This window comes from Octopus sinensis, linkage group LG25, assembly GCF_006345805.1.
Source record: "Octopus sinensis linkage group LG25, ASM634580v1, whole genome shotgun sequence".
NCBI classification, from domain to species: domain Eukaryota; kingdom Metazoa; phylum Mollusca; class Cephalopoda; order Octopoda; family Octopodidae; genus Octopus; species Octopus sinensis.
Window position 1 is genome coordinate 19,508,190 of NC_043021.1, and position 24,999 is coordinate 19,533,188.

The following is a 24,999-nucleotide window of genomic DNA, read 5'->3' on the forward strand; positions in this document are numbered from 1 at the left end:
TACTAAATCAAATTTCACAATATAATATATATATATATATAAATTAGAAAAAAAACACCTTTTATCAATTCAATAATGATAAATTAAATTATACCATTTAGAAAAATTATATCTTATAGAAAGATTAAATATGAGATATATATACACACACACACATATGATGAGTTTCTTTGTTTCCATCTACCAAATCCATTCCCAGGGCTATAGTAGAAGACACTTGCGCAAGGTACCATGCAATGAGATTGAACATGAAATCATGTTGTAAAGCACACCTCTCCACCACGCAGCCATACCTTTGTATGTAATTATATTCCTATAGACATGTATGATGACGATATTTCACACATTGTAAGGTATTTTTTTCAATGCCATAACATGATACATGTTTGAAGAAGATCATTTGTTTTTTTTAATGGGGTCCCATTAAAACTTGTTTAAATTTCATTGATGACGTTGTTCACTATCATTTGTTTTTTTAAATTTCATTGATGATATTGTTCACTATCATTTTTTTAATGGGGTCCCCCATTAAAACTTGTTTAAATTTCATTGATGACATTGTTCACTATCCTTTTTTTTTTTTTTTTTTCTCTGTAAATTCCAAATTTCTTTCTCAGAATATATTCCTTGGTGAGGATATCAGAAAACAATTACCAAGAGAATCAGAAGATTTCGATGACATCAACAACAAGTGGAAGGCTATTATGATACGATTAAACAAGGAGAGGAATGCCTTAAAGGCAACCCTCCATCCTGGTAATATTTAAATATATTCTTGCATAAATTATTGTCTTCTTACCATTTTCACTTTATGTTTGTTGTGACTGTTGATTAATGATTGAATAACTAGTAATTTCTGGTTATATTCACTGCCATGGTGTGATTAATTCTTGAGTAAACTGTTCCTAGTTATATTTACTATCGTGCTCTGATTAATGATTGAATAAACCAGCCTTCTCTTTTAATATTTACAACCACAATGTGATTAACCCTTTCATTACTGAATTTATTTTGAGATGCTCTGTGTTTCTTTCAATTGATTTTAAATATAACAAAGAATTTAGTAAAATGACTTAGTTATCATTAAGCTAGTGTTAGCAACACAAATTATGACTAAGGTTTGGTGGAAGATTTTAATTCAAAACTTATGAAAACAAGACATTTGTACTCAGAGCCGGTTTCAGCTGGGTTGGTAACAAAAGGGTTAAATTAATCATTTGTTAACCCTTTTGTTACCATATTTCTGTTGAGATGCTCTGTGTTTCTTTCAGTTAATTTTAAATATAACAAAGAATTTAGTATAATAACTTAGTTATCATTCAGTAAGTTTTAGGAACATAAATTGTGATTAAGGTTTGGTGGAAGATTTTAATTCAAAACTTATGAAAACAAGACATTTTTACTACAGAGCCAGAGCCGGTTTCAGCTGAGTTGGTATTGAAAGGGTTAAGAATTGTTTCTCTATTATATATTTTAACCCTTTTGTTACCATATTTCTGTTGAGATGCTTTGTGTTTCTTTCAATTAATTTTAAATATAACAAATAATTTGGTAAAATAACTTAGTTATCATTAAGCCATAAATTGTTAGGACCATAAATTGTGACTGAGGTTTGGTGGAAGATTTTAATTCAGAACTTTTGAAAACAAGACATTTGTACTACAGAGCCAGAGCTGGTTTCAGTCGGGTTGGTAACGAAAGGGTTAATGATTGAGTAACAGGTCATCTTTATATTTACCTATTTCTTTACTGCCCGCAAGGGGCTACGCACAGAGGGGACAAACAAGGACAGACAAAGGGATTAAGTCGATTACATCGACCCCAGTGCGTAACTGGTACTTATTTAATCGACCCCGAAAGGATGAAAGGCAAAGTCGACCTCGGTGGATGGTGCTTTTTACGTGCCACCTGCACAGGTGCCAGACGAGGCTGGCAACGGCCACGATCGGATTGGTGCATTTTACGTGCCACTGGCATGGAAGCCAGTCAAAGCGGCACTGGCATTGGCCACGATTCGGATGGTGCTCTTTACGTGCCACCGGCACGGAAGCCAGTCTAGGTGGCGCTGGCATTAGCTACAAAGCATTGTAATAGTCTCATCTGAAACACACATGCATTGTTATATTGATTTTGAGGATCTTTTCTGTTTGAATGGCAGTTTTTAACATAATTTCTAGGTACCTAAAAAAATTTTAAACTTCATATACAGGTAGAATGTGTTTATAAAACATATTTTTCTCTTGGCTTTATTGAGAAAATTCTATAGTTTGTAAGATATTTGTTGTTTTTTTTCTTCAATTTCTGCAATTTCAACCAATCAGTGACGTCTATTGAATATGTCCCTCGTTTAAGAAACAGATTGGGTTTATTTACATTTGTGAAGAAAAAAAGATACCCTTCCCCCACCCTAACCCTAACAGAGATTGAAATGCAAGAGATCGATTCTAGGGTCATAATTATGGGTGGCAATTTCATATGACACCGCTAGGAAAAACTGCTGTTCAAACCGAAAAGATCCCGATTGTTGTTCTGTTATGTTATTTTTAAGTATCAAACCCTTTTCCCCTAAATGTGGAGTCGCAATGGCCCAGTGGTTAGGGCAGTGGACTCGCGGTCGTAGGATCGCGGTTTCGATTCCCAGACCGGGCGTTGTGAGTGTTTATTGAGCGAAAACACCTAAAAGCTCCACGAGGCTCCAGCAGGGGATGGTGGTGATCCCTGCTGTACTCTTTCACCACAACTTTCTCTCACTCTTACTTCCTGTTTCTGTTGTACCTGTATTTCAAGGGGCCGGCCTTGTCACTCTCTGTGTCACGCTGAATATCCCCGAGAACTACGTTAAGGGTGCACGTGTCTGTGGAGTGCTCAGCCACTTACACGTTAATTTCACGAGCAGGCTGTTCCGTTGATCGGATCAACCAGAACCCTCGTCGTTGGAACCGACGGAGTGCTTCCATTTTCCCTAAATTTACTAAAACCTGGTCCCTGATCCTCCCTTCCACTACATTTCTGATGAATTTCTCTGATGTTTCAATTTTCAATGTTGCTCATTTTTTTTTCCCCCTGTTTAACGAAATTCCAGGTTTGTACGATCAGCTGAATGCTATGAATATGAAATTGGAAGGCATCCAGAAGTCCCTCGATATGTATTTAGAAACGAAGCGACAGATATTCCCCCGTTTTTACTTCCTGTCCAATGACGATCTGTTGGAGATCTTGGGCCAGGCGAGAAATCCGGAGGCGGTCCAACCACATCTTAAAAAGTGCTTTGACAATATTAAGTCTCTGACAATTAATCGTGTAAGTTGACTTCTGTTCTTAGCATTTATAAATGTTATCATTAGTGGCAGCAGTAACTGCTGCTGCTGCTTCTTCATGTTTGAATATCACCCCAGCTGGAGCCGATGTAAGGGAGATAACCCCGTCCTGCCTGCAGCACCTCCAACGTGGACAAATATTTTTTTTGTTTGCAAAAGTAACCAACCATGACATATTTCTTCCCCCGATTGTGGAGAGGTTATACGCTTTCGTCCATTTGAGTCTGACAAGTCACTTATACAGTTAAGTACTTTATGAGTACAAAACTCATGGTCACTCTGTGATCAGCCATAACAATTAACTCCCTAAAAAAAATATATTATTGCTCTAAATATTTTAGAGTTTGCTTTCTTTTTTAGATATATGAACTACTGACTCTCTCTCTCTCTCTCTCTCTATATATATATATATATATATATATATATATGATAGGCTATAGTAGAAAACACTTGCCCAAGGTGCCACACAATAGGACTGAACATGGAACCATGTGGTTGGTAAGCAAGCTACTTACCTCACAGCCACTCCTGTGCCTATATATATCTATTTCTTTATTACCCACAAGGGGCTAAACATAGACGGGACAAACAAGGACAGACATAGGTATTAAGTCGATTACTTTGACCCCAGTGCGTAACTGGTACTTATTTAATCGACCCCGAAAGGATGAAAGGCAAAGTCGACCTTGGCGGAATTTGAACTCACAACGTAACGGCAGACGAAATACTGCTAAGTATTTCGCCCGGCACGCTAGCGTTTCTGCCAGCTCGCCGCCTTGATATGTATATCGTGCCTATATATATCGTTTGCAAACAACTTACAGGTGACAAACATATACATACATACATACATATATACATATACACAATGTGCTTCTTTCAGTTTCTGTCTACCAAATCCACTCACAAGGCTTTGGTCGGCCCGAGGCTATAGTAGAAGACACTTGCCCAAGGTGCCACGCAGTGGGACTGAACCCGGAACCATGTTGTTCGTAAGCAAGCTATTTACCACACAGCCACTCCTGTGCCTATTTACTAAGTTTTGCTCGATATCCTTCTAGCTGTTGTTCATCATCTGTTTTTAACCAAATCCAATGTCTTTCTTTCTCCACTGCAGCCTGGATATCACTTGTAATTCTATTTGATTTATGCTCTGTTAAGTCCAGCAATGACAAGCATTGCTTCATATTGTTTCCAAAGAATCCTCTACATCCAACTTGGATTGGATAATGTTCTGCTTTCCAGCCTGTGTCTTCACATCGCTCAAGATGTTCATGACGGTTAAGTCCAAGCAGTTTCCATGTTGCCTTCATGCGGAAGCATTAACTCAACCAGATTTGCTACTTTCTTTTCTTCACACCTCAGTATCTGGTTTCTTTGTAACTGAAAAGGGAAAAAATCCTTGACCCCGTCTAGTAAATCTGCAGCCACCTGGACAATATGGACACAGATAACAGATTTGTCTTTCTGATATATTTTCAGCCAAGTTCACAAAGATATGAAGCTGTTGCTATGAATTCTTGTGAAGGAGAATGTGTCGAATTCAAACCCCAAGGAACCGTAATTGAAGGGCCAGTTGAGGTATGTGCTAAATTACATATATATATATATATAATCAATAATAAAAGGGAAAAACCAATTAATTATTAATTAATTTTACCAAGTAGTGTTCAGTATGTAAAAAGACCATTTACGGTATATTTAAAACATTACGTTATATAATTAGGGTTCAGTAAAATAATTTCAGTGTGTGGTAAAGTAAATTATTTTACTGAACCCTAATTATATAACGTAATATATATATATATATATATATATATATATAGATATATATATATATTATAGATATAGGGTAAAGAATTATTAATTTAATAATTGATAATTTTACCAAGTAGTTCGGTGTGGTTAAAACTTATACAAAAAGTTTTTTTATCTCTATATATAAAACTGAAATGCGTTTTTACCGCTTGGTTCGCTTTCAATGCCACTACATCCCGTCCGATTCGCTCCAAAATTTACAGGGACATGTAGAATGAGGTGACGATGCGCGTGGCCTACCTTAGAAATCCCTATCTTAAAAGGTGTGGTTGCTAGGGGGCCATCTTCCTACCTCACCCTATTTCCTCCAGTACTCTGTCACTCCTCTTCATTTGACAATGCAACTACCGTTATTTAATGTAAAGTCTTCCTCACATCACTCTGTAGCTATTTACTCTCTTCCAAGAACATTTTCACTCACTCTATCTCTTACCTTCCTATACATTTTACTCATGTATCTCTCAGCGTTCATGGACAGTAACAAATATTACTCGCCATCCCCATCGCCATCGCATTCTATTGTCTACCTGTCAACACACACACACACACACACACACACACATACACACACATATATACATATATCTAATATTATATTTTTATTTTTGTTTTTGGTTTTTTACTGTTTCATTTCCCTATTAGTGGTTTTATCTCTAATTTAATTTCTACAGCGTGCACACACACACACGCACACACCTATATGTAGCCCCAGTACACCCGAATGAAATCGGGTTCTCTTCATCAAAATGTGATAAGGGGTCTACAATTATCATCGCCACAACTTATGTATGTCTTCCTCACTCACTCACTCTTTTTCCTAATGATAATTATCATCGCCACCACCAACACCACCAACACACAATCTGGGCAATCTTTCTCTTATAACAAATCATGTTTACATTGCAACGACGGCTGCCACCTCCGCCGTCTCTATTTATTCTGCAAATGACCAGAACTTGGGAAACTTAGTTTAGTGTTCTATGGTCTATGACCAGAAATCGGGAAACTTGGTTGAGTGTTCTATGGTCTATGACCAGAACTTGGGAAACTTGGTTGTGTCCTCATCTTATAAAATGTGGCCCCAGTAGACCCAAATTAAATCGGGTTATATTAACCAAAAGGTGAAAAGGGGTATAAATGGGGCTGGAAGGGGATTAAAATTTAAAGGAGCGGGTGTTTAGCAATTCTCTGTTACATCAAGCTAAAAAATTTGCTCCAGCCTTTTAATCGTCAATGTGTTGCCGTCCATGATGAAGAAGTTTTGAATGCTTGCCATGGTGAGTCTACTGTTGTGAAAAAGAATCACTTCAAAACTTGGTGTTTAGGGATTTTCTTTTACATCAAGTTCAAAATTTTACGCCAGCCGTTAAACTGTCAAAACGTTGCTGTCCGTCGTTAAGAAATGCCAGCCATGGTGACTACTATCCTCAGATTCTATCCCTTCAAACTTTGGTTTCCAATATTTTATTATTTTTATTCAGCTCGCAAGTTCGTCTGTCCCTTTTAAATGTTAGTGTTTTGCTGTCTGCCTTGAAGCAGACCTTTCCGTTGTTACTGCTTGATATTTATGATTGATCTTTCTAAATATTTTATTTCTCAACTTACTCAAGATATTTTGTTGTTTATAAATGGGAGAGAGATAGATAAAGATAGAGAGTAAGAGAAAGCTAGGGAGAGTCCGAGAGAAAAGAAAAGTAAGAGAGTGGGAAAGTGAGAGAGAAAGGAGAGAGAAACAAATACGGAGAATCATCATCATCATCATCGTTTAACGTCCGTTTTCCGTGCTAGCACGGGTTGGACAGTTTGACCAGGGTCTGGGAAGCCAGGAGGCTGCACCAGGCTCCAGTCTGATCTGGCAGTGTTTCTACAGGTGGATGCCCTTCCTAACGCCAACCACTCTGTGAGCGTAGTGGGTGCATTTTTCGTGCCGCCGGCACAGGTGCCAGGGGGGCTGGCAATGGCCACGATCGGTTGGTGCTTTTTACGTGTCACTGGCACAGAAGCCAGTCAAGGCGGCGCTGCAATCCGCCACGTTCGGATGGTACTTTTTACATGCTGAAAGGAAGCAACAGAAAGTAACAACCACACTCTTACCCGCGCGTAGAGCGGGTCACCTTCAGCTAGTATAATTATAAAAATAATTAAGGAATCAGCAAAAGTTGCTTCACCACATACCGAAATTTCGGTATGTGGTGAAACAACCTTTGCTGATCCCTTAATTATGTGTGTGTGTGTATGTATGTGTATATATATATATATATATATATATATATATATGAATAGTTATCGCCATACTAATATGGCAGTCTAAATATAAGACTAAAGCTGTTGCTGTTTAGCTCCAAGAGGCCACCGCCTCTAGCTAGCTATATGACACACGAACCTGCATCCATTACAACCTTCGAACAGGGGAGGTCAGCCGCTTCACCTTGCTGGTCAGACATCTGCAGACATGTTTCAGGGTTGTTGCCCTTTATCAATGCAGCGTAGTCAGAACCAACAGGTGTCGCTACTGACCGTCTGTTCGAAGATTTTATTTACCTAGTTACAGTGGAATACATCCACTTGTTTTCAATAATAGAAATATTAAAATTACTAAGTCCCTCTAAAAGAGATTACGGCAACAACCCTGAAACATGTCTGCAGATATCTGACTAGCAAGGTGAAGTGGCTGACCTCCCCTGTTCGAAGGTTGTAATGGACGCAGGTTCGTGTGTCATATAGCTAGCTTGAGGCGGTGGCCTCTTGGAGCTAATCAGCGACAGCTTTAGTCTTATATTTAGACTGCCATATTAGTATGGCGATAACTACTAATATCCAGTAACGCTGCCGTAATCTCCTTTAGAGAGACTTAGTAATTTTAATATTTCTATTATATATATATATATATATATATATATATATATATATATCATCGTGATCTTCATCATTTAATGTCTGTTTTTCATACTGGCTTAGGTTAGATGGTTTAACAGGGTCCTTCCTAATGCCAGTTACCTTATAGTGTGTACTGGATGCCCCTTTTTTCATTCCACTGGCACTCTGCTGGCCAGAGCGGTGAGTGCCCCAGTTGATCAGATTGATGGAACAGCCTACTCTTGAAATTAATGTTCGAGTGGCTGAGTACTCCTCAGACACATATAGCCTTAACGTAGTTCTCGGGGAGATTCAGCATCACACAAAATGTGACAAGGCTGGCCCCTTTTGAATTACAGGTGCAACTAATTTTTGCCAGTGTACCCTTAACATAGTCCCCTTGTGAAATTCGGGTGGTTGGGTAGAGTCCTCAGACACCTTCTCCATAGGATCCTATCAGAATCAACTGTTATTAGACACTCCCACTGGGTTACCAAGTGTGACTGTCTGAAACTATGGCTATTATTCCACCATCTCGCTCGTTATCCATGCCCATGCCTCCTACAGATTGGCTCGGTTTGAAGAATTTGTTTTACGATTCTTTCCTCTAATCACATGTCCATAGTACCAGAGCTGTGACCTCTCAATGAAGGAGCAGCTTGACCTGGAGAGAGTCTTTGAGGCATACTGTCAAGTAATGTTACTACAGAGATCCTTTTAAGGAAACCCTTTTTCGGCCACTTGTATTCGCAATCCTCAGTGGATAAAAGCATTAGTAATTTAAAATCTCTCTATATATATAAACGGCAAAATGTCTGTGTGCGTGTCCTTTATACAAATCCACAATTTTTCAGTTAGAGGGCTCGCACTTTCTATGGTCATTCAAAACCATCCAAGGGTGGTCGTGCACATCTTTACATTTCCCTAGTCACCCTGCAAAGCCATTAAAAAAATCAATAGAAGTGACTTTTTTATGAATTTTCTATCCAAAACCCAATCAAAATGCCCGAAACTTGATACGCCAATTGAATGCCAGCTAGCTGTATGTGATTGGTCAGAGATTTGGACAGTACTCGCATGTATGTGTGCACGCACACAGCTGTATATGCATGCAGTAGCACCATGACCCAGCGTTGCCGGGTCATAGTGCTAGTTTGTTATAAAAGATGAGGTCAATAATATTAACAACTCGTGTCAGAGGTTCAGACATTTAATATTATGTCATTGAAAAATCACCATTTTTATTTAGAATTAGCTAATTAGCATTCAAGTTACTCTCGAATATAATGCTTATTTATTCACATTGCTTTTAATTAACCCCTGTAGCTTCAAGATTTCAATGATATGATTGTTTATTTTTAGAATGGCATTGTAGGGTAGGTGTGAGATGTCAGATCTTAACTGTTTAGCTTTCAGATTACTCTATAAAATGTAATGCTTATATATTCACATGGTTTTCAATTAATAATGTATTATCTTACGGCTTTGAGATTTCTATGATGTGATTGTTTATTTTTAGAATGACATTGTAGGGTAGGCGTGAGAAGCCAGATCTGGTCAGTTACAACATCAAACGAGCTGAATATTTGGGTTAAATATGGCTGATTTAGACCTTTAGCATTTAGATTACTGTCAAAATGTGGAGGCACAATGGCCCAGTGCTTAGGGCAGCAGACTCGTGGTCTTAGGATTGTGGTTTCAATTCCCAGACTGGGTGTTGTGAGTGTTTATTGAGGAAAAACACCTAAAGCTCCACGAGGCTCCAGCAGGGGCTGGTGGCGAACCCTGCCATACTCTTTCACCACAACTTTCTCTCACTCTTTCTTCCTGTTTCTGTTGTACCTGTATTTCAAAGGACCAGCCTTGTCACACTCTGTGTCATGCTGAATCTCCCCAAGAACTACGTTAAGGGTACACGTGTCTGTGGGGTGCTCAGCCACCTTACATGTTAATTTCATGAGCTGGCTGTTCCGTTGATCGGATCAACTGGAACCGTCGTCGTCGTAACTGACGGAGTGCCACAAAAAAAATTTCAAAATGTAATGTTCATGCATTCATATTGTTTTGAATTAATCCTGCATTATCTTGTAGCTTTGAGAATTCAGTACTGTGATTGTTTATTTTAAAATGACATTGCAGAACAGGTTTGAGAGTTTAGATCTGGCCAGTTTGAACATAAAGCAGCTAAAATATTTGGGGTCGATATAGCTGTTAACCCTTTAGCATTCTGTTAAAGACAAGGCTTATTTCTTCACATTGTTTTGAATTAATTATGCATTATCTCAAAGCTTTGAAATTTCAATGACATGATTGACATTGCAGGATAAGTGTGAAAGTCAGGATCTGACCAGTTTGAACATAAATCTGGTTAAATAACTGGAGCGAATACGACCAATTTAGATGCTAAATGATTAATTAATTACTGTAGTTGTTTGAGATATTCTGTTTTTGAAACCATCCTTTATACTCTACCGTTTTCCTCTGGTTTCCGTTCTTTCTTCATCGACAGGCTTGGCTCACCGACATAGAAAAAACAATGAGGTATACTTTAAAAGAAGTCTTAATTACCACCCGGAATGCCTTGAAGAAACAACTAAATAAACGAGACAAATGGATTAGAGACTATTGCGGACAAGTAAGAACAAAACAATTCCAGTTTATTATCTCTCTCTCTCTCTCTCTCTCTCTCTCTCTCTCTCTCTCTCTCTCTCTCTCTCTCTCTCTCTCTCTCTCCTCTCTCTCTCTCTTTCTCTCTCTCTTTCTCTCTCTTTTTCTCTCTCACTCTCTCTCTCTCTCGTTCTCTCTCTCTTTCTCTCTCCTCTTTTTCTCTTTCTCTCTCTCTCTTTCTCTCTCTCTCTTACTTTCTCTCTCTCTTTCTCTCTCTCTCTTACTTTCTCTCTCTCTCTCTCTCTCTCTCTCTCTCTCTTTCTCTCTCTCACCCCCCCTATGTTATGCTTGTTTTATGTTACTGTATTTCCTGGCATACAATTCTAACTAGAATATAGCAGGAATCTCCACCCACCCCCACCCCCCAGGCTGCCGACCAATCTTGGGTTATGGTTATTTAGTACCGAAAGTACACAGAAAGGATAATTTTTTTTTTTTTCATATTTTATTTCTGTTTTATTGGTTATCATAATCTAATCTGCAACCTAAACAATGTTTAGCTTTGAAAAATTACCCCCTTCTGTCTGCCTCTTGCTTGCATTTGGGTCACTTGGGTTTCTGGGGTTTTTTGGGGTTTTTTTTTTATGTACTGGCAAACCAAGTCTAAAATCTAACTGTAACAATAAGAGCAACATCATCCTCATCATCATTTAGCATCTGTTTTTCATGCTGCCAGCATGAGTAAGATGGTTTAACCCTTTTGTTACCATATTTACTTTGAGATGCTCTGTGTTTCTTTCAATTACTTTAAATATAACAAAGAATTTAGCAAAATAACTTAGTTATCATTCAGCTAGTGTTAGGAACATAAATTGTGACTAAGGTTTGGTGGAAGATTTTAATTGAAAACTTATGAAAACAAGACATTTGTACTCAGAGCCAGTTTCAGCTGGGTTGATAATGAAAGGGTGAAGAATTGTTTCTCTATTATATATTTTAACCCTTTTGTTACCATATTTCTGTTGAGATGCTCTGTGTTTCTTTCAATTACTTTAAATATAACAGAGAATTTAGTAAAATAACTTAGTTATCATTAAGCTAGTGTTAGGAACATAAATTGTGACTAAGGTTTGTGGAAGATTTTAATTCAGACTTATGAAAACAAGATATTTGTACTCAGAGCCAGAGCCAGTTTCAGCCGGGTTGGTATCGAAAGGGTTAAGAATTGTTTCTCTATTATATATTTTAACCCTTTTGTTACCATATTTCTGTTGAGATGCTCTGTGTTTCTTTCAATTACTTAAATATAACAAAAATTTAGTAAAATAACTAGTTATCATTAAGCTAGTGTTAGGAACATAAATTGTGACTAAGGTTTGGTGAAGATTTTAATTCAGAACTTATGAAAACAAGATATTTGTACTCAGAGCCAGAGCCAGTTTCAGCCGGGTTGGTATCGAAAGGGTTAAGAATTGTTTCTATTTATATTTTTAACCCTTTTGTTACCATATTTCTGTTGAGATGCTCTGTGTTTCTTTCAATTATTTAAATATAACAAAAATTTAGTACAATAACTTAGTTATCATTCAGCTAGTGTTAGGAACATAAATTGTGACTAAGTTTGGTGGAAGATTTTAATTCAAAACTTATGAAAACAAGACATTTGTACTACAGAGCCAGTTTCAGCTGGGTTGATATGAAAGGGTGAAGAATTGTTTCTCTATTATATATTTTAACCCTTTTGTTACCATATTTCTGTTGAGATGCTCTGTGTTTCTCTCAATTACTTTAAATATAACAAAGAATTTAGTACAATAACTTAGTTATCATTAAGCTAGTGTTAGGAACATAAATTGTGACTAAGGTTTGGCAGAAGATTTTAATTCAAAACTTATGAAAACAAGACATTTGTACTCAGAGCCAGAGCCAGTTTCAGCCGGGTTGGTATCGAAAGGGTTAAGAATTGTTTCTCTATTATATATTTTAACCCTTTTGTTACCATATTTCTGTTGAGATGCTCTGTGTTTCTTTCAATTACTTTAAATATAACAAAGAATTTAGTAAAATAACTTAGTTATCATTAAGCTAGTGTTAGGAACATAAATTGTGACTAAGGTTTGGTGGAAGATTTTAATTCAAAACTTATGAAAACAAGATATTTGTACTCAGAGCCAGAGCCAGTTTCAGCCGGGTTGGTATCGAAAGGGTTAAGAATTGTTTCTCTATTATATATTTTAACCCTTTTGTTACCATATTTCTGTTGAGATGCTCTGTGTTTCTTTCAATTAATTTAAATATAACAAAGAATTTAGTAAAATAACTTAATTATCATTAAGCTAGTGTTAGGAACATAAATTGTGACTAAGGTTGGTGGAAGATTTTAATTCAAAACTTATGAAAACAAGACATTTGTACTCAGAGCCAGAGCCGGTTTCAGCCGGGTTGGTATGAAAGGGTTAAGAATTGTTTCTCTATTATATATTTTAACCCTTTTGTTACCATATTTCTGTTGAGATGCTCTGTGTTTCTTTCAATTAACTTTAAATATAACAAAGAATTTAGCAAAATAACTTAGTTATCATTCAGCTAGTGTTAGGTAACATAAATTGTGACTAATTGTGGGAGGGAAGTTTTAATTGAAAACTTATGAAAACAAGACATTTGTACTCAGAGCCAGATCCAGTTTCAGCCGGGTTGGTATCGAAAGGGTTAAGAATTGTTTCTCTATTATATATTTTAACCCTTTTGTTACCATATTTCTGTTGAGATGCTCTGTGTTTCTTTCAATTACTTTAAATATAACAAAGAATTTAGTAAAATAACTTAATTATCATTAAGCTAGTGTTAGGAACATAAATTGTGACTAAGGTTTGGTGGAAGATTTTAATTCAGAACTTATGAAAACAAGACATTTGTACTCAGAGCCAGAGCCGGTTTCAGCCGGGTTGGTATTGAAAGGGTTAAGAATTGTTTCTCTATTATATATTTTAACCCTTTTGTTACCATATTTCTGTTGAGATGCTCTGTGTTTCTTTCAATTAATTTAAATATAACAAAGAATTTAGTAAAATAACTTAGTTATCATTAAGCTAGTGTTAGGTATATAAATTGTGACTAAGGTTTGGTGGAAGATTTTAATTCAAAACTTATGAAAACAAGACATTTGTACTCAGAGCCAGAGATCCAGTTTCAGCCGGTTGGTATCGAAAGGGTTAAGAATTGTTTCTCTATATTATATTTTAACCTTTTGTTACCATATTCTGTTGAGATGCTCTGTGTTTCTTTCAATTACTTTAAATATAACAAAGAATTTAGTAAAATAACTTAGTTATCATTCAGCTAGTGTTAGGAACATAAATTGTGACTAAGGTTTGGTGGAATATTTAATTCAGAACTTATGAAAACAAGATATTTGTACTCAGAGCCAGAGCCAGTTTCAGCCGGGTTGGTATCGAAAGGGTTAAGAATTGTTTCTCTATTATATATTTTAACCCTTTTGTTACCATATTTCTGTTGAGATGCTCTGTGTTTCTTTCAATTACTTTAAATATAACAAAGAATTTAGCAAAATAACTTAGTTATCATTCAGCTTGTGTTAGGAACATAAATTGTGACTAAGGTTTGGTGGAAGATTTTAATTCAAAACTTATGAAAACAAGACATTTGTACTCAGAGCCAGATCCAGTTTCAGCCGGGTTGGTATCGAAAGGGTTAAGAATTGTTTCTCTATTATATATTTTAACCCTTTTGTTACCATATTTCTGTTGAGATGCTCTGTGTTTCTTTCAATTACTTTAAATATAACAAAGAATTTAGTAAAATAACTTAGTTATCATTCAGCTAGTGTTAGGAACATAAATTGTGACTAAGGTTTGGTGGAAGATTTTAATTCAGAACTTATGAAAACAAGACATTTGTACTCAGAGCCAGAGCCAGTTTCAGCCGGGTTGGTATCGAAAGGGTTAAGAATTGTTTCTCTATTATATATTTTAACCCTTTTGTTACCATATTTCTGTTGAGATGCTCTGTGTTTCTTTCAATTACTTTAAATATAACAAAGAATTTAGTACAATAACTTAGTTATCATTCAGCTAGTGTTAGGAACATAAATTATGACTAAGATTTGGTGGAAGATTTTAATTCAAAATTATGAAAACAAGACATTTGTACTCAGAGCCAGAGCCAGTTTCAGCCGGGTTGGTATCGAAAGGGTTAAGAATTGTTTCTCTATATATATTTTAACCCTTTGTTACCATATTTCTGTTGAGATGCTCTGTGTTTCTTTCAATTACTTTAAATATAACAAAGAATTTAGTAAAATAACTTAGTTATCATTCAGCTAGTGTTAGGAACATAAATTGTGACTAAGGTTTGGTGGAAGATTTTAATTCAGAACTTATGAAAACAAGATATTTGTACTCAGAGCCAGAGCCAGTTTCAGCCGGGTTGGTATCGAAAGGGTTAAGAATTGTTTCTCTATTATATATTTTAACCCTTTTGTTACCATATTTCTGTTGAGATGCTCTGTGTTTCTTTCAATTACTTTAAATATAACAAAGAATTTAGTAAAATAACTTAGTTATCATTAAGCTAGTGTTAGCAACATAAATTGTGACTAAGGTTTGGTGAGAGAATTTCATTCAAAACTTATGGAAAAAAAACATTTGTACTACAAATCCAGAGGCTGTTACAGCCGGGTTAGTATCGAAAGGGTTAACTGGAACTGCAAAGCTTGAGAGCTGCACCAGGCTCCTCTCTGTTTTATCTTGGTTTCGACAGCTGGATGCCCTTCCTCATGGCACAGAGTGTACCAGGTGCATTTTACATGTCACTGGCATATAGATACCCTGCTGCACTAATATTAGCTACATGTATCCCACTCCATCAATAATGGCCACAGATACCCTACTACACCAATATTGTCTGTTGATACCTTGCTGTGCTAAAATTAGCCACATCTACCCCGCTACACCAATATTGGCCACATGTACCCTACTACACCAATATTGGCCACAGGTACCCTACTACACCAATATTGTCTGTTGATACCTTGCTGTGCTAAGATTAGCCACATGTACCTCACTACATCAATAATGGCCACAGGTACCCTACAACACCAATATTGGCTGTGGATACCCTGCTGCACCAAAATTATCCACATGTACTCTGCTACACCAATATTGACCACAGGTACCCCCACTACACCAATATTGCTACCCCATATGGGCCACAGATACTTTTCCATTTCCTTTCAAACATTCTTCCTAATGACACCTTTGAGGAATCTTGTTCCTCTTGTGTTTTTTTCGTGTTTTTGCTCATTCATCACAATATATTTACATATTTAGCTCCAAAGTACACCAGACCGTTACTCTTTTATATGTTGTAGCTAATGTTTTTATAAATTGTTGTATTGGCTACAGATGACCATAGTGGCCAGTCAGATCCAGTGGACTGGCGATGTGACGAAGGCTCTGCTGAAAGTCAAAGAACGTGGAGACAAAAAAGCTTTGAAAATGCTCAAGAAGAAACAGGTTTAAAATTTTGCTATGCACTTATTTCACTTTCCTTTAATAACAAACCCATCTATTTCAGACAACCCATTTCAGACCACCTCTAGTTGTTTGGTTCAAAACCTCTCGTTTTAAAATGCTGCTCATTAAATTGAAAAGCTTCTATCATAATTTTATAGCAAAAGAACCTCTCGTTATGTTCCAAATTCTTAGGAGCTTAGGTGTTTCACTCATAAACACATGCACATCACCTGGTCTGAGATTTGAGAGGAATTTTACAGCTGGATGCCCTTCCTAACACCAACCACTCAGAAGATTGGACTCAGTGCTTTTTAGGTGGCTCAAGCACAGGCAAGGTCAGTTTTGCCAAGGTTTTTACAGCTGGATGCCCTTCCAAACACCAACCACTTTACAGTGTGGACTGGGTGCTTTATCCAATATGCATTTACCTTCTTTTTTTTTTTAAAGTTGGTATGGTGTGAGTTTTGAGAGATTTGGCTTCTATTTCTAGCAGATTGAGCGACCCTATAAAGCCCTTCTCTATTAATTTTTATTTGATTATGTTTTTGTTGTTGCTGCTTCACTTCAGGTAGTCATGCTAAACAAGTATGCAGAATTAGCCAGGAAACCGGACAAGGGCTACCAACGGATGAAGCTGGTCTCTCTGATAACCATTGAAGTCCACAGTCGAGACATCATTGAGAAACTCCTCAAGTCTGGCTGCAACGATGCCAATGCTTTTGAATGGATTAGTCAACTAAGACTCTACTGGGATAAGGTCTAGTATACTACTATTACTACTTCTTCTTCTTCTTCTTCTTCTTCTTCCCCTTCGTCTTCTTCTTCTTTTTCTTCTTCTTTTTCTTTTTCTTCTTCTTCTTCTTCTTCTTATCATCATCATCATTCATCATCGTTTAACGTCCGTTTTCCGCGCTAGCATGGGTTGGACGGTTCGACCGGGGTCTTGGAAGCCAGGGGGCTGCACCAGGCTCCAGTCTGATCTGGCAGAGTTTCTACAGCTGGATGCCCTTCCTAACGCCAACCACTCCACGAGTGTAGTGGGTGCTTTTTACGTGCCACCTGCACAGGTGCCAGTGGAGTCCGGCATCGGCCACAATCGGTTGGAGCTTTTAACGTGCCACCGGCACGGAAGCCAGCCAAGGCGGCGCTGGCAACGGCCACGTTCAGATGGTGCTTTTTATGTGCCACCGGCACAGAAGCCAGTTACACAGTAGGGTATATTAGGGGATTCTAGCCACCGTTCCACTTGGGCTCGCTTCAGCTTGTTTGCAATCAAGCCATGACAAGCCCATCTTTTTTCCACCTGCATCATCATCATCATCATCATCATCATTCAGCATCTCCTTTCCATTCTGGTATGGATTAGACAGTTTGACTGAGACTGGCAAGTCGGAGAGCTGCCCCAGGCTCTCCAGTCATCTCCCACTATCTCTCTTTCTCTCTCTCTCTCACACGCTGACTTGTTTCACTCTCTCCCTCCCTCTTCTCCCATGCACACTCCCCCTCTCTCACACACACATGCATGCATACACTTCTCTCTCCTCTCATGCACTTTCTTATTTCTTTACTGCCCCCAAGGGGCTAAACACAGAGAGGACAAACAAGGACAGACAAAGGGATTAAGTCGATTACATCGACCCCAGTGCATAACTGGTACTTAATTTATCTACCCCAAAAGGATCAAAGACAAAGTCGACCTCGGCAGAATTTGAACTCAGAATGTAACGGCAGACGAAATACCGCTTGGCATTTCACACTGTGTGCTAACGTTTCTGCCAGCTCGCCACCTTTCTCTCACACACTTGTCTCCTGGACCCTATCTCTTCCTCCTTCCCCCTCTCTCCCTCTCTCTCTCTCTCTCTCTCTATTCTAATGCTCCCATCTGTTGCAGGAACTGAATGACTGTATCGTTCGCCAAACCAACACACAATTCCTCTATGGCTATGAATACCTGGGCAACTCTGGCAGGCTTGTGATCACCCCACTCACCGACCGCTGCTACATGACATTAACAACAGCCCTACATCTTCACCGTGGAGGAAGCCCAAAGGGGCCAGCTGGCACCGGGAAAACAGAAACAACAAAAGACCTGGGCAAGGCCCTGGGAAATTATGTGATCGTGGTGAACTGTTCCGAAGGTTTGGACTATAAATCAATGGGCCGGATGTTTTCTGGCCTTGCACAGGTGAGTTGCTTCACCTTGTTTAGGTGGGTTGCTGTTTCACTGTATACAGGTGAGTTGTTATCTGTTGTGGCTCAGGTAACCAGTAATTGAAGGGCAGCTTGTCAGAGTGTGATGGATATATAGGAGTGTAGCTTGTCAGAATGCAACAGGTACATTAGAGTGTGGTTTGTCAGAACGTAAGAGGTACGCTGGAGTGCAGCTTGTCAGGATGTGCCAGACAAATTGGAGTGCACTTTGTAAGTGTACAGACAAACTAGAGTGCAGGTTGTCAGTGTCGCAGACAGATTAGAGTGCAGGTTTTCAGTGTGTGGAAGACAGATTGGAGTGCAGCTTGTCAGAGTGTGACAGACAGTTTGGAGTGCAGCTTGTCAGAGTGTGACAGACAGTTTGGAGTGCAGCTTGTCAGATTGTGCCAGACAAATTGGAGTGCAGTTTGTCAGTGTACAGACAAACTGGAGTGCAGCTTGTCAGTGTGACAGACAGATTGGAGTGCAGCTTTTCAGTGTGTAATACATTGGAGAGCAGCTTGTCTGAGTGACAGACAGATTGGAGTGTAGCTTGCCAGAGTGTGGCAGACAGATTGGAGTGCAGTTTGTCGGAGTGTGACACACAAATTGGAGTGCAGCTTGTCAGAATGTGACAAATTGGAGTGTAGCTTGTCAGAATGTGACAAATTTGAGTGCAGTTTGTCAGAGTGTGACAGACAAATTGGAATGCAGCTTGTAAATGCATGACAGGACGTATTTGATTTGCAATCTGTTTGGGTGTAGCTGGATATATTGGAGTGCAGCTTGTTGGAGTGTGACAGCATGATGAATTAGAGCTGAAGCTGTTCAGCTGTAGGTCAACCCAGGTCCATTAGTAGGACTTGGAAAGGTTGACAATGCTTCAAAGTTTACACACTACATACTACGTCAACTGGTATGCTGCAAAATCTGGTACGTAAGGGTTGGATGTTTTGACATGGAGGATGCCAACAGCCAGTAAAAAGCTAAATCTACACCAAGATGACTTTGGATTACCAAAATCTCCATGAGAAAGGCAGCAGGATTTGGGAAAGTGGTGACAAAGTTCGAATGACTTCATTGTTTACATTCTATCCTATGGCACAGGAGTGGCTGTGTGGTAAGTAGCTTGCTAACCAACCACATGGTTCCGGGTTCGGTCCAACTGCGTGGCATCTTGGGCAAGTGTCTTCTGCTATAGCCCCAGGCCAACAAATGCCTTGTGAGTGGATTTGGTAGACGGAAACTGAAAGAAGCCTGTCATATATATACATATGTATGTGTGTGTGTTTGTGTGTCTGTGTTTGTCCCCCTAGCATTGCTTGACAAGCGATGCTGGTGTGTTTACGTCCCCGTCACTTAGCGGTTCGGCAAAAGAGACCGATAGAATAAGTACTGGGCTTACAAAGAATAAGTCCCAGGGTCGATTTGCTCGATTAAAGGCGGTGCTCCAGCATGGCCGCAGTCAAATGACTGAAACAAGTAAAAGAGTATGTAGACCTGTATGCCAGAAAATAAAAGTCTTTATACATCTTAATCATAATTTTAATTCTACCTTTATTATGTGTTTTAATTAGTGAAATGGAAAAGTAGAAAGGTAAATTGAGGGGTAGATGGATAACTTGCTTGCTGTTTTGTTCGTTTGGTTTCCTGTTGTGCATCGCTTGTTTCTAGCCAGTCTTAATGTCTGTCTTAAAAGTTGTGCTGGGGTTGTTTTTTTTAATTTCAGACTGGTGCCTGGGGCTGTTTTGATGAATTCAACAGAATCAACATTGAAGTATTGTCTGTGGTGGCCCAACAGATTTTGTCCATTTTGACGGCCCTTCATTCTGGGGCCATGCAGTTTCTCTTTGAAGGACGTGAGATCAATCTGGTGTGGTCTTGTGGTATTTTTATCACCATGAATCCAGGTAAAGCATTCTTCTTAGTCATGTGTGTATATATGTACCTGCATGCATATATACACACACACACACACACACACACACACACACACACACATACACACATGTTTGTACCCAATAGTTGTATTAGTAATAATAAACTAGTAATAATAGACTATTGAAAAGGTTGCAAGACGTAATAAAAATTTTAGGAAAATAAAAATAAGAAATAAGTGGAAATTTTACCGGTGAGTGTGTTAAATTATAGGGCACAAAAAGAAACTGACTCTCCCATGATACAACAGACTAAAATATTCATGTATATAGACAATAAGACAGTGATACATCTACACACACACACATACTCACACAAGCACACTCTCTCTCTCTCTCCCTGCCCAGACATTCATACTTCTATTACGCCAATGATTTTTCAGGTTATGCTGGCCGAACAGAGCTTCCAGACAATTTGAAATCGATGTTTCGCCCGATAGCAATGGTCGTACCAGATTCCAACATGATTGCTGAAATCATCCTCTTTGGTGAAGGATTCAGTAACACAAAGGTATTGTATGTTTGCACAGAACAGACAAAGATTTCTACCTTTGGTACAAATCAGAAAGAGGGCACCATCATTGTCAATTATTATATCAAACCTTTCCATTGATCCACCTATCCTAAACTGTTATTCTTAATATAGTGGAAACACATGGCCTAGTGGTTAGAGCAGCAGACCTGCGGTTGAGGAATTGCTGGTTCGAATCTCAGACCAGGCGATGTGTGTGTTTATGAGCGAAACCCCCTAAGCTCCATGCAGCTCCAGCAGAAGGTAATGGTGAACTTCTGCTGACTCTTTCGGCACAACTTTCTCTCGCTCTTTCCTCCTGCATCTTGCATTCAACATATTCCCCTCTCTCAGATTCACACACTTATTGCAACAGTCCTTCAGTTTATTCTAAGCCCTGCAAAAGAACTTGGAAGGTTGGGCCTCCAACCAGGTTTTTCGTGATACCCTTAACCCTTTTGTTACCAACCCGGCTGAAACTGGCTCTGGCTTTGAGTACAAATGCCTTGTTTTCATAAGTTTTGAATTAAAATCTTCCACCAAACCTTAGTCACAATTTATGTTCCTAACACAAGCTTAATGATAACCAAGTTATTTTACGAAATTCTTTGTTATATTTAAAGTAATTGAAAGATACACAGAGCATCTCAAAATAAATACAGTAACGAAAGGGTTAAAGCCAGGAACTTTTCAGCAACCCCTTCTAATTAGTAAATAGATAAGTTAACTTAATATAATATCTAAAAATTTTCTTATTGCTATATAAATTAATGGTAAAATATCTCTTTACCTTCACCCATTTATTACACTCAGTAATGTAATTGCCATGCAATAAAAAACACTTGTGTATTAATAATTGGGTATTCTACCAGCAGTAGATTGGATAGATATTATCCCTTAGTGGGTTGGATTGACAACCTCTAACTTTCTTGGAGTATATATATATACATATATATATATATATATATATATATATATTTATATATATAAACACACACACACACAATGGGCTTTTTTCAGTTTCCATCTACCAAACCCACTTACATGGCTTTGGTCAGCCTGAGGTTATAGTAGAAGACATTTACCTAAGGTGCTACGCAGTGGGACTGAACCCAGAACCATGTGGTTGGAAAGTAAGCTTCTTACCACTCAGCCACGCTTGTGCCTTTTTTTTTTTTTTTTTCATGAATTTAATTTTTGCACTAACTTAATATTTGTTTTTTTTTTTATATTTTCTTTTTCTTCGTCTGCAGCATTTAGCCAAAAAGGTTTTCACATTATATAACCTTGCAACACAGCAACTATCAAAACAGGACCACTACGATTTTGGTTTGAGAGCCCTTGTCTCCGTCCTTAGATATGCTGGGAAGAAGAAAAGGAAACCCCAAAGTATGACCGATGAAGAAGTGAGTGTTTAACCCTTTAGTATTTAAACCGGCCATATCCAGCCAAAATATTTAATCTGTTTTATGTTCAAACTGACCAGATCCAGGCTCTCACACCTACCCTACAATGTTATTCTACATTAAGTAATTACACCATCAAGATCTTGAAGATATGAGATAATGCATGATTAATTCAAATTAATGGGAATCAATAGGCATTATGTTTGATTGAATAATCTGAACACTAAAGGGTTAATTATCTTCATTGCCCCTATATTCCCAGGAGTGTTGTGGAGATAAAGTCCTCGGGTACCTCCTCCATGGGGTCCTATCAGAAGCAACCGTCATTACATTACACTCTTCAGCTGATTTCCCAACTGTAACTATGGATATTATCCAAGCACCTTGTACTTAGCCCTACCGCTAGGTTTCCTGCCAGTTGGATCAGTCTGAAGAATCCGTCTTGTAATTCCTTCCTGTGACATTCTAACCCCATGTCAACAATGCCAGAGCTGTGACCTCTTAATTCAGACAAATAGCAGCTTGACCTGGAGAGACTCGTTACTTCAGGGGTCCATAAGGCGGCGAGCTGGCAGAAACGTTAGCACACCGGGTGAAATGCGTAGCCGTATTTCGTCTGGCATTACGTTCTGAGTTCAAATTCCGCCGAGGTCGACTTTACCTTTCATCCTTTCGGGGTCGATAAATTAAGTACCAGTTATGCACCGGGGTCGATATAACCGACTTAATCCGTTTGTCTGTCCTTGTTTGTCCCCTCTATGTTTAGCCCCTTGTGGGTAGTAAACAAATAACTTCAGGGGTCCATTGGAAAGCCCTCTTTCAGTTGCTTGTATTCTGATTGTACTTTCCCAGTCATTAGTCATACATAAGGGCAGGTATGTAAACCAAATTGAAGATAATGAGTTTGGGTTTTTTTTACCAACTTCTCCGAGGATCAAATGTTGAAGGTGATGTATTACACCTGTAGTTCTGTAATTAGTTTTGTTTACATTACTTATCTGTAACACCTGTATATAATTGAACATACACGTATACCTCCTACATTCCTTAAGCTGGTTATAAAGTTGGGAAGTGAGAGCTAACATAATGTAATAAGCACAAAAAAAAGATTCTTAATTAAAATTAAAGCTAATTAATGTTATTTATATTATAAGTGTCACCTAGCAATCTGTATATCTTACTTAATGTGGATATACTATAAAAAGCCACCATACTGTAGTATACATCTTGAGAAGGCAAGGCACAAAAGTATATCAGTAATAGACAAAAGGTGCCCAGCTGTGGGAGTGGAAATGCTAGATTCCAGGATTTCTGCATATTTTCACTTCATCAGTAGTAAGTGTCCACTAGTAACTGCATGATTAAACAATTTTCAAGTCTACTAATATAGAAAAACAGTGATTAATCAGCCACTGGTGTTGCAAATAGTTGGAAGGCTGGGTAAATATTCATTATTAGCAACAAAAGCTGTATTAGTTCTGAATGGCAATCTGTATATCTTACTTAACATGGTTATACAATAAGAAAGCCACAAGACTGCAGCTTTCATCTTGAGAAGACATTTTCTATAGATATACAGGGTGTCCCAGAATTAACTATTTCAGTGAAATTTCACAATTTTTTTAAAACTCATTTTTATTTATGTTTATCATGTTTAACCCTTTTGTTACCAACCCGGCTGAAACCGGCTTTGGTTTTTAGTACAAATGTCTTGTTTTCAATAGTTTTGAATTAAAATCTTCCACTAAACCTTAGTCACAATTTATGTTCCTAACACCAGCTTAATGATAACTAAGTTATTTTACTAAATTCTTTGATATATTTAAAATAATTGAAGGAAACACAGAGCATCTCAACAGAAATATGGTAACAAAAGGGTTAAAATATATAATAGAGAAACAATTCTTAACCCTTTCAATACCAACCTGGCTGAAACCGGCTCTGGCTCTGAGTACAAATGTCTTGTTTTCATAAGTTTTGAATTAAAATCTTCCACCAAACCTTAGTCACAATTTATGTTCCTAAAACCAGCTAAATGATGACTAAGTTATTTTGCTAAATTTTTTGTTATATTTAAAGTAATTTAAAGAAACACAGAGCATCTCGAAATAAATACAGTAACGAAAGGGTTAATTTAATATTGTATCCCATGTTAAGGCAGCAAGCTCGTAGACACGTTAGCATGCCAGGTGAAATGCTTAGTGATATTTCGACTATCTTTACATTCTGAGTTCAAATTCTGCCAAGGTCAACTGTGCCTTTCATCCTTTCGAGGTCGATAACTTAAGTACCAGATGCATATTGGGGTCGATCTAATTGACTGGCTCTCTTCCCAAAAAATTTTGGGCCTTGTGCCTAGAGCAGAAATGAATATTTTAAAGGTGGCAAGCTGGTAGAAATGTTAGCACGCCAGGCGAAATGCTTAGCAGTATTTCGTCTGTCTTTACGTTCTGAGTTCAAATTCTGCTGAGGTCAACTTTGCCTTTCATCCTTTTGGGGGCCAATAAATTAAGCACCAGTTGCATACTGGGGTCAATCTAATTGACTGGCCCCCTTCCCAAAAAATTTTGGGCCTTGTGCCTAGAGCAGTGGTTTTCAACCAGGGTTCCGCCAGTACAGTCCAGGGGTTCCACAAGAAGTTACAAAACTGATAAATCGGCAGTAATTTTTAATTCTCCTGTGCAGATATGTGTGCATAAGACTATTAAATTATTGCACACGGGTTCCTCGAGCCAGTGGAATGTTTCCTTGGGGTTCCGCTCCAGCAAAAAGTTTGAAAAGCACTGGCCTAGAGTATAAAAAAATATTGTATTCCGTATTTGG

General features: G+C 38.1%; 1 protein-coding gene across 1 annotated transcript in view; it reads left to right on the plus strand.

Moving 5' to 3' along the window:
* Positions 1-24,999, plus strand: part of LOC115224528 (dynein heavy chain 2, axonemal-like) — a 211,781-nt gene that overhangs the window by 83,193 nt on the left and 103,589 nt on the right. The window contains exons 30-39 of the mRNA XM_036513449.1: positions 618-756; positions 3,083-3,300; positions 4,800-4,898; positions 10,501-10,626; positions 16,022-16,132; positions 16,701-16,889; positions 18,024-18,317; positions 20,052-20,232; positions 20,643-20,770; positions 22,024-22,176. Of these exons, the coding sequence (XP_036369342.1) occupies positions 618-756; positions 3,083-3,300; positions 4,800-4,898; positions 10,501-10,626; positions 16,022-16,132; positions 16,701-16,889; positions 18,024-18,317; positions 20,052-20,232; positions 20,643-20,770; positions 22,024-22,176 (1,638 nt within the window). The remainder of the gene's footprint in view (positions 1-617; positions 757-3,082; positions 3,301-4,799; positions 4,899-10,500; positions 10,627-16,021; positions 16,133-16,700; positions 16,890-18,023; positions 18,318-20,051; positions 20,233-20,642; positions 20,771-22,023; positions 22,177-24,999) is intronic.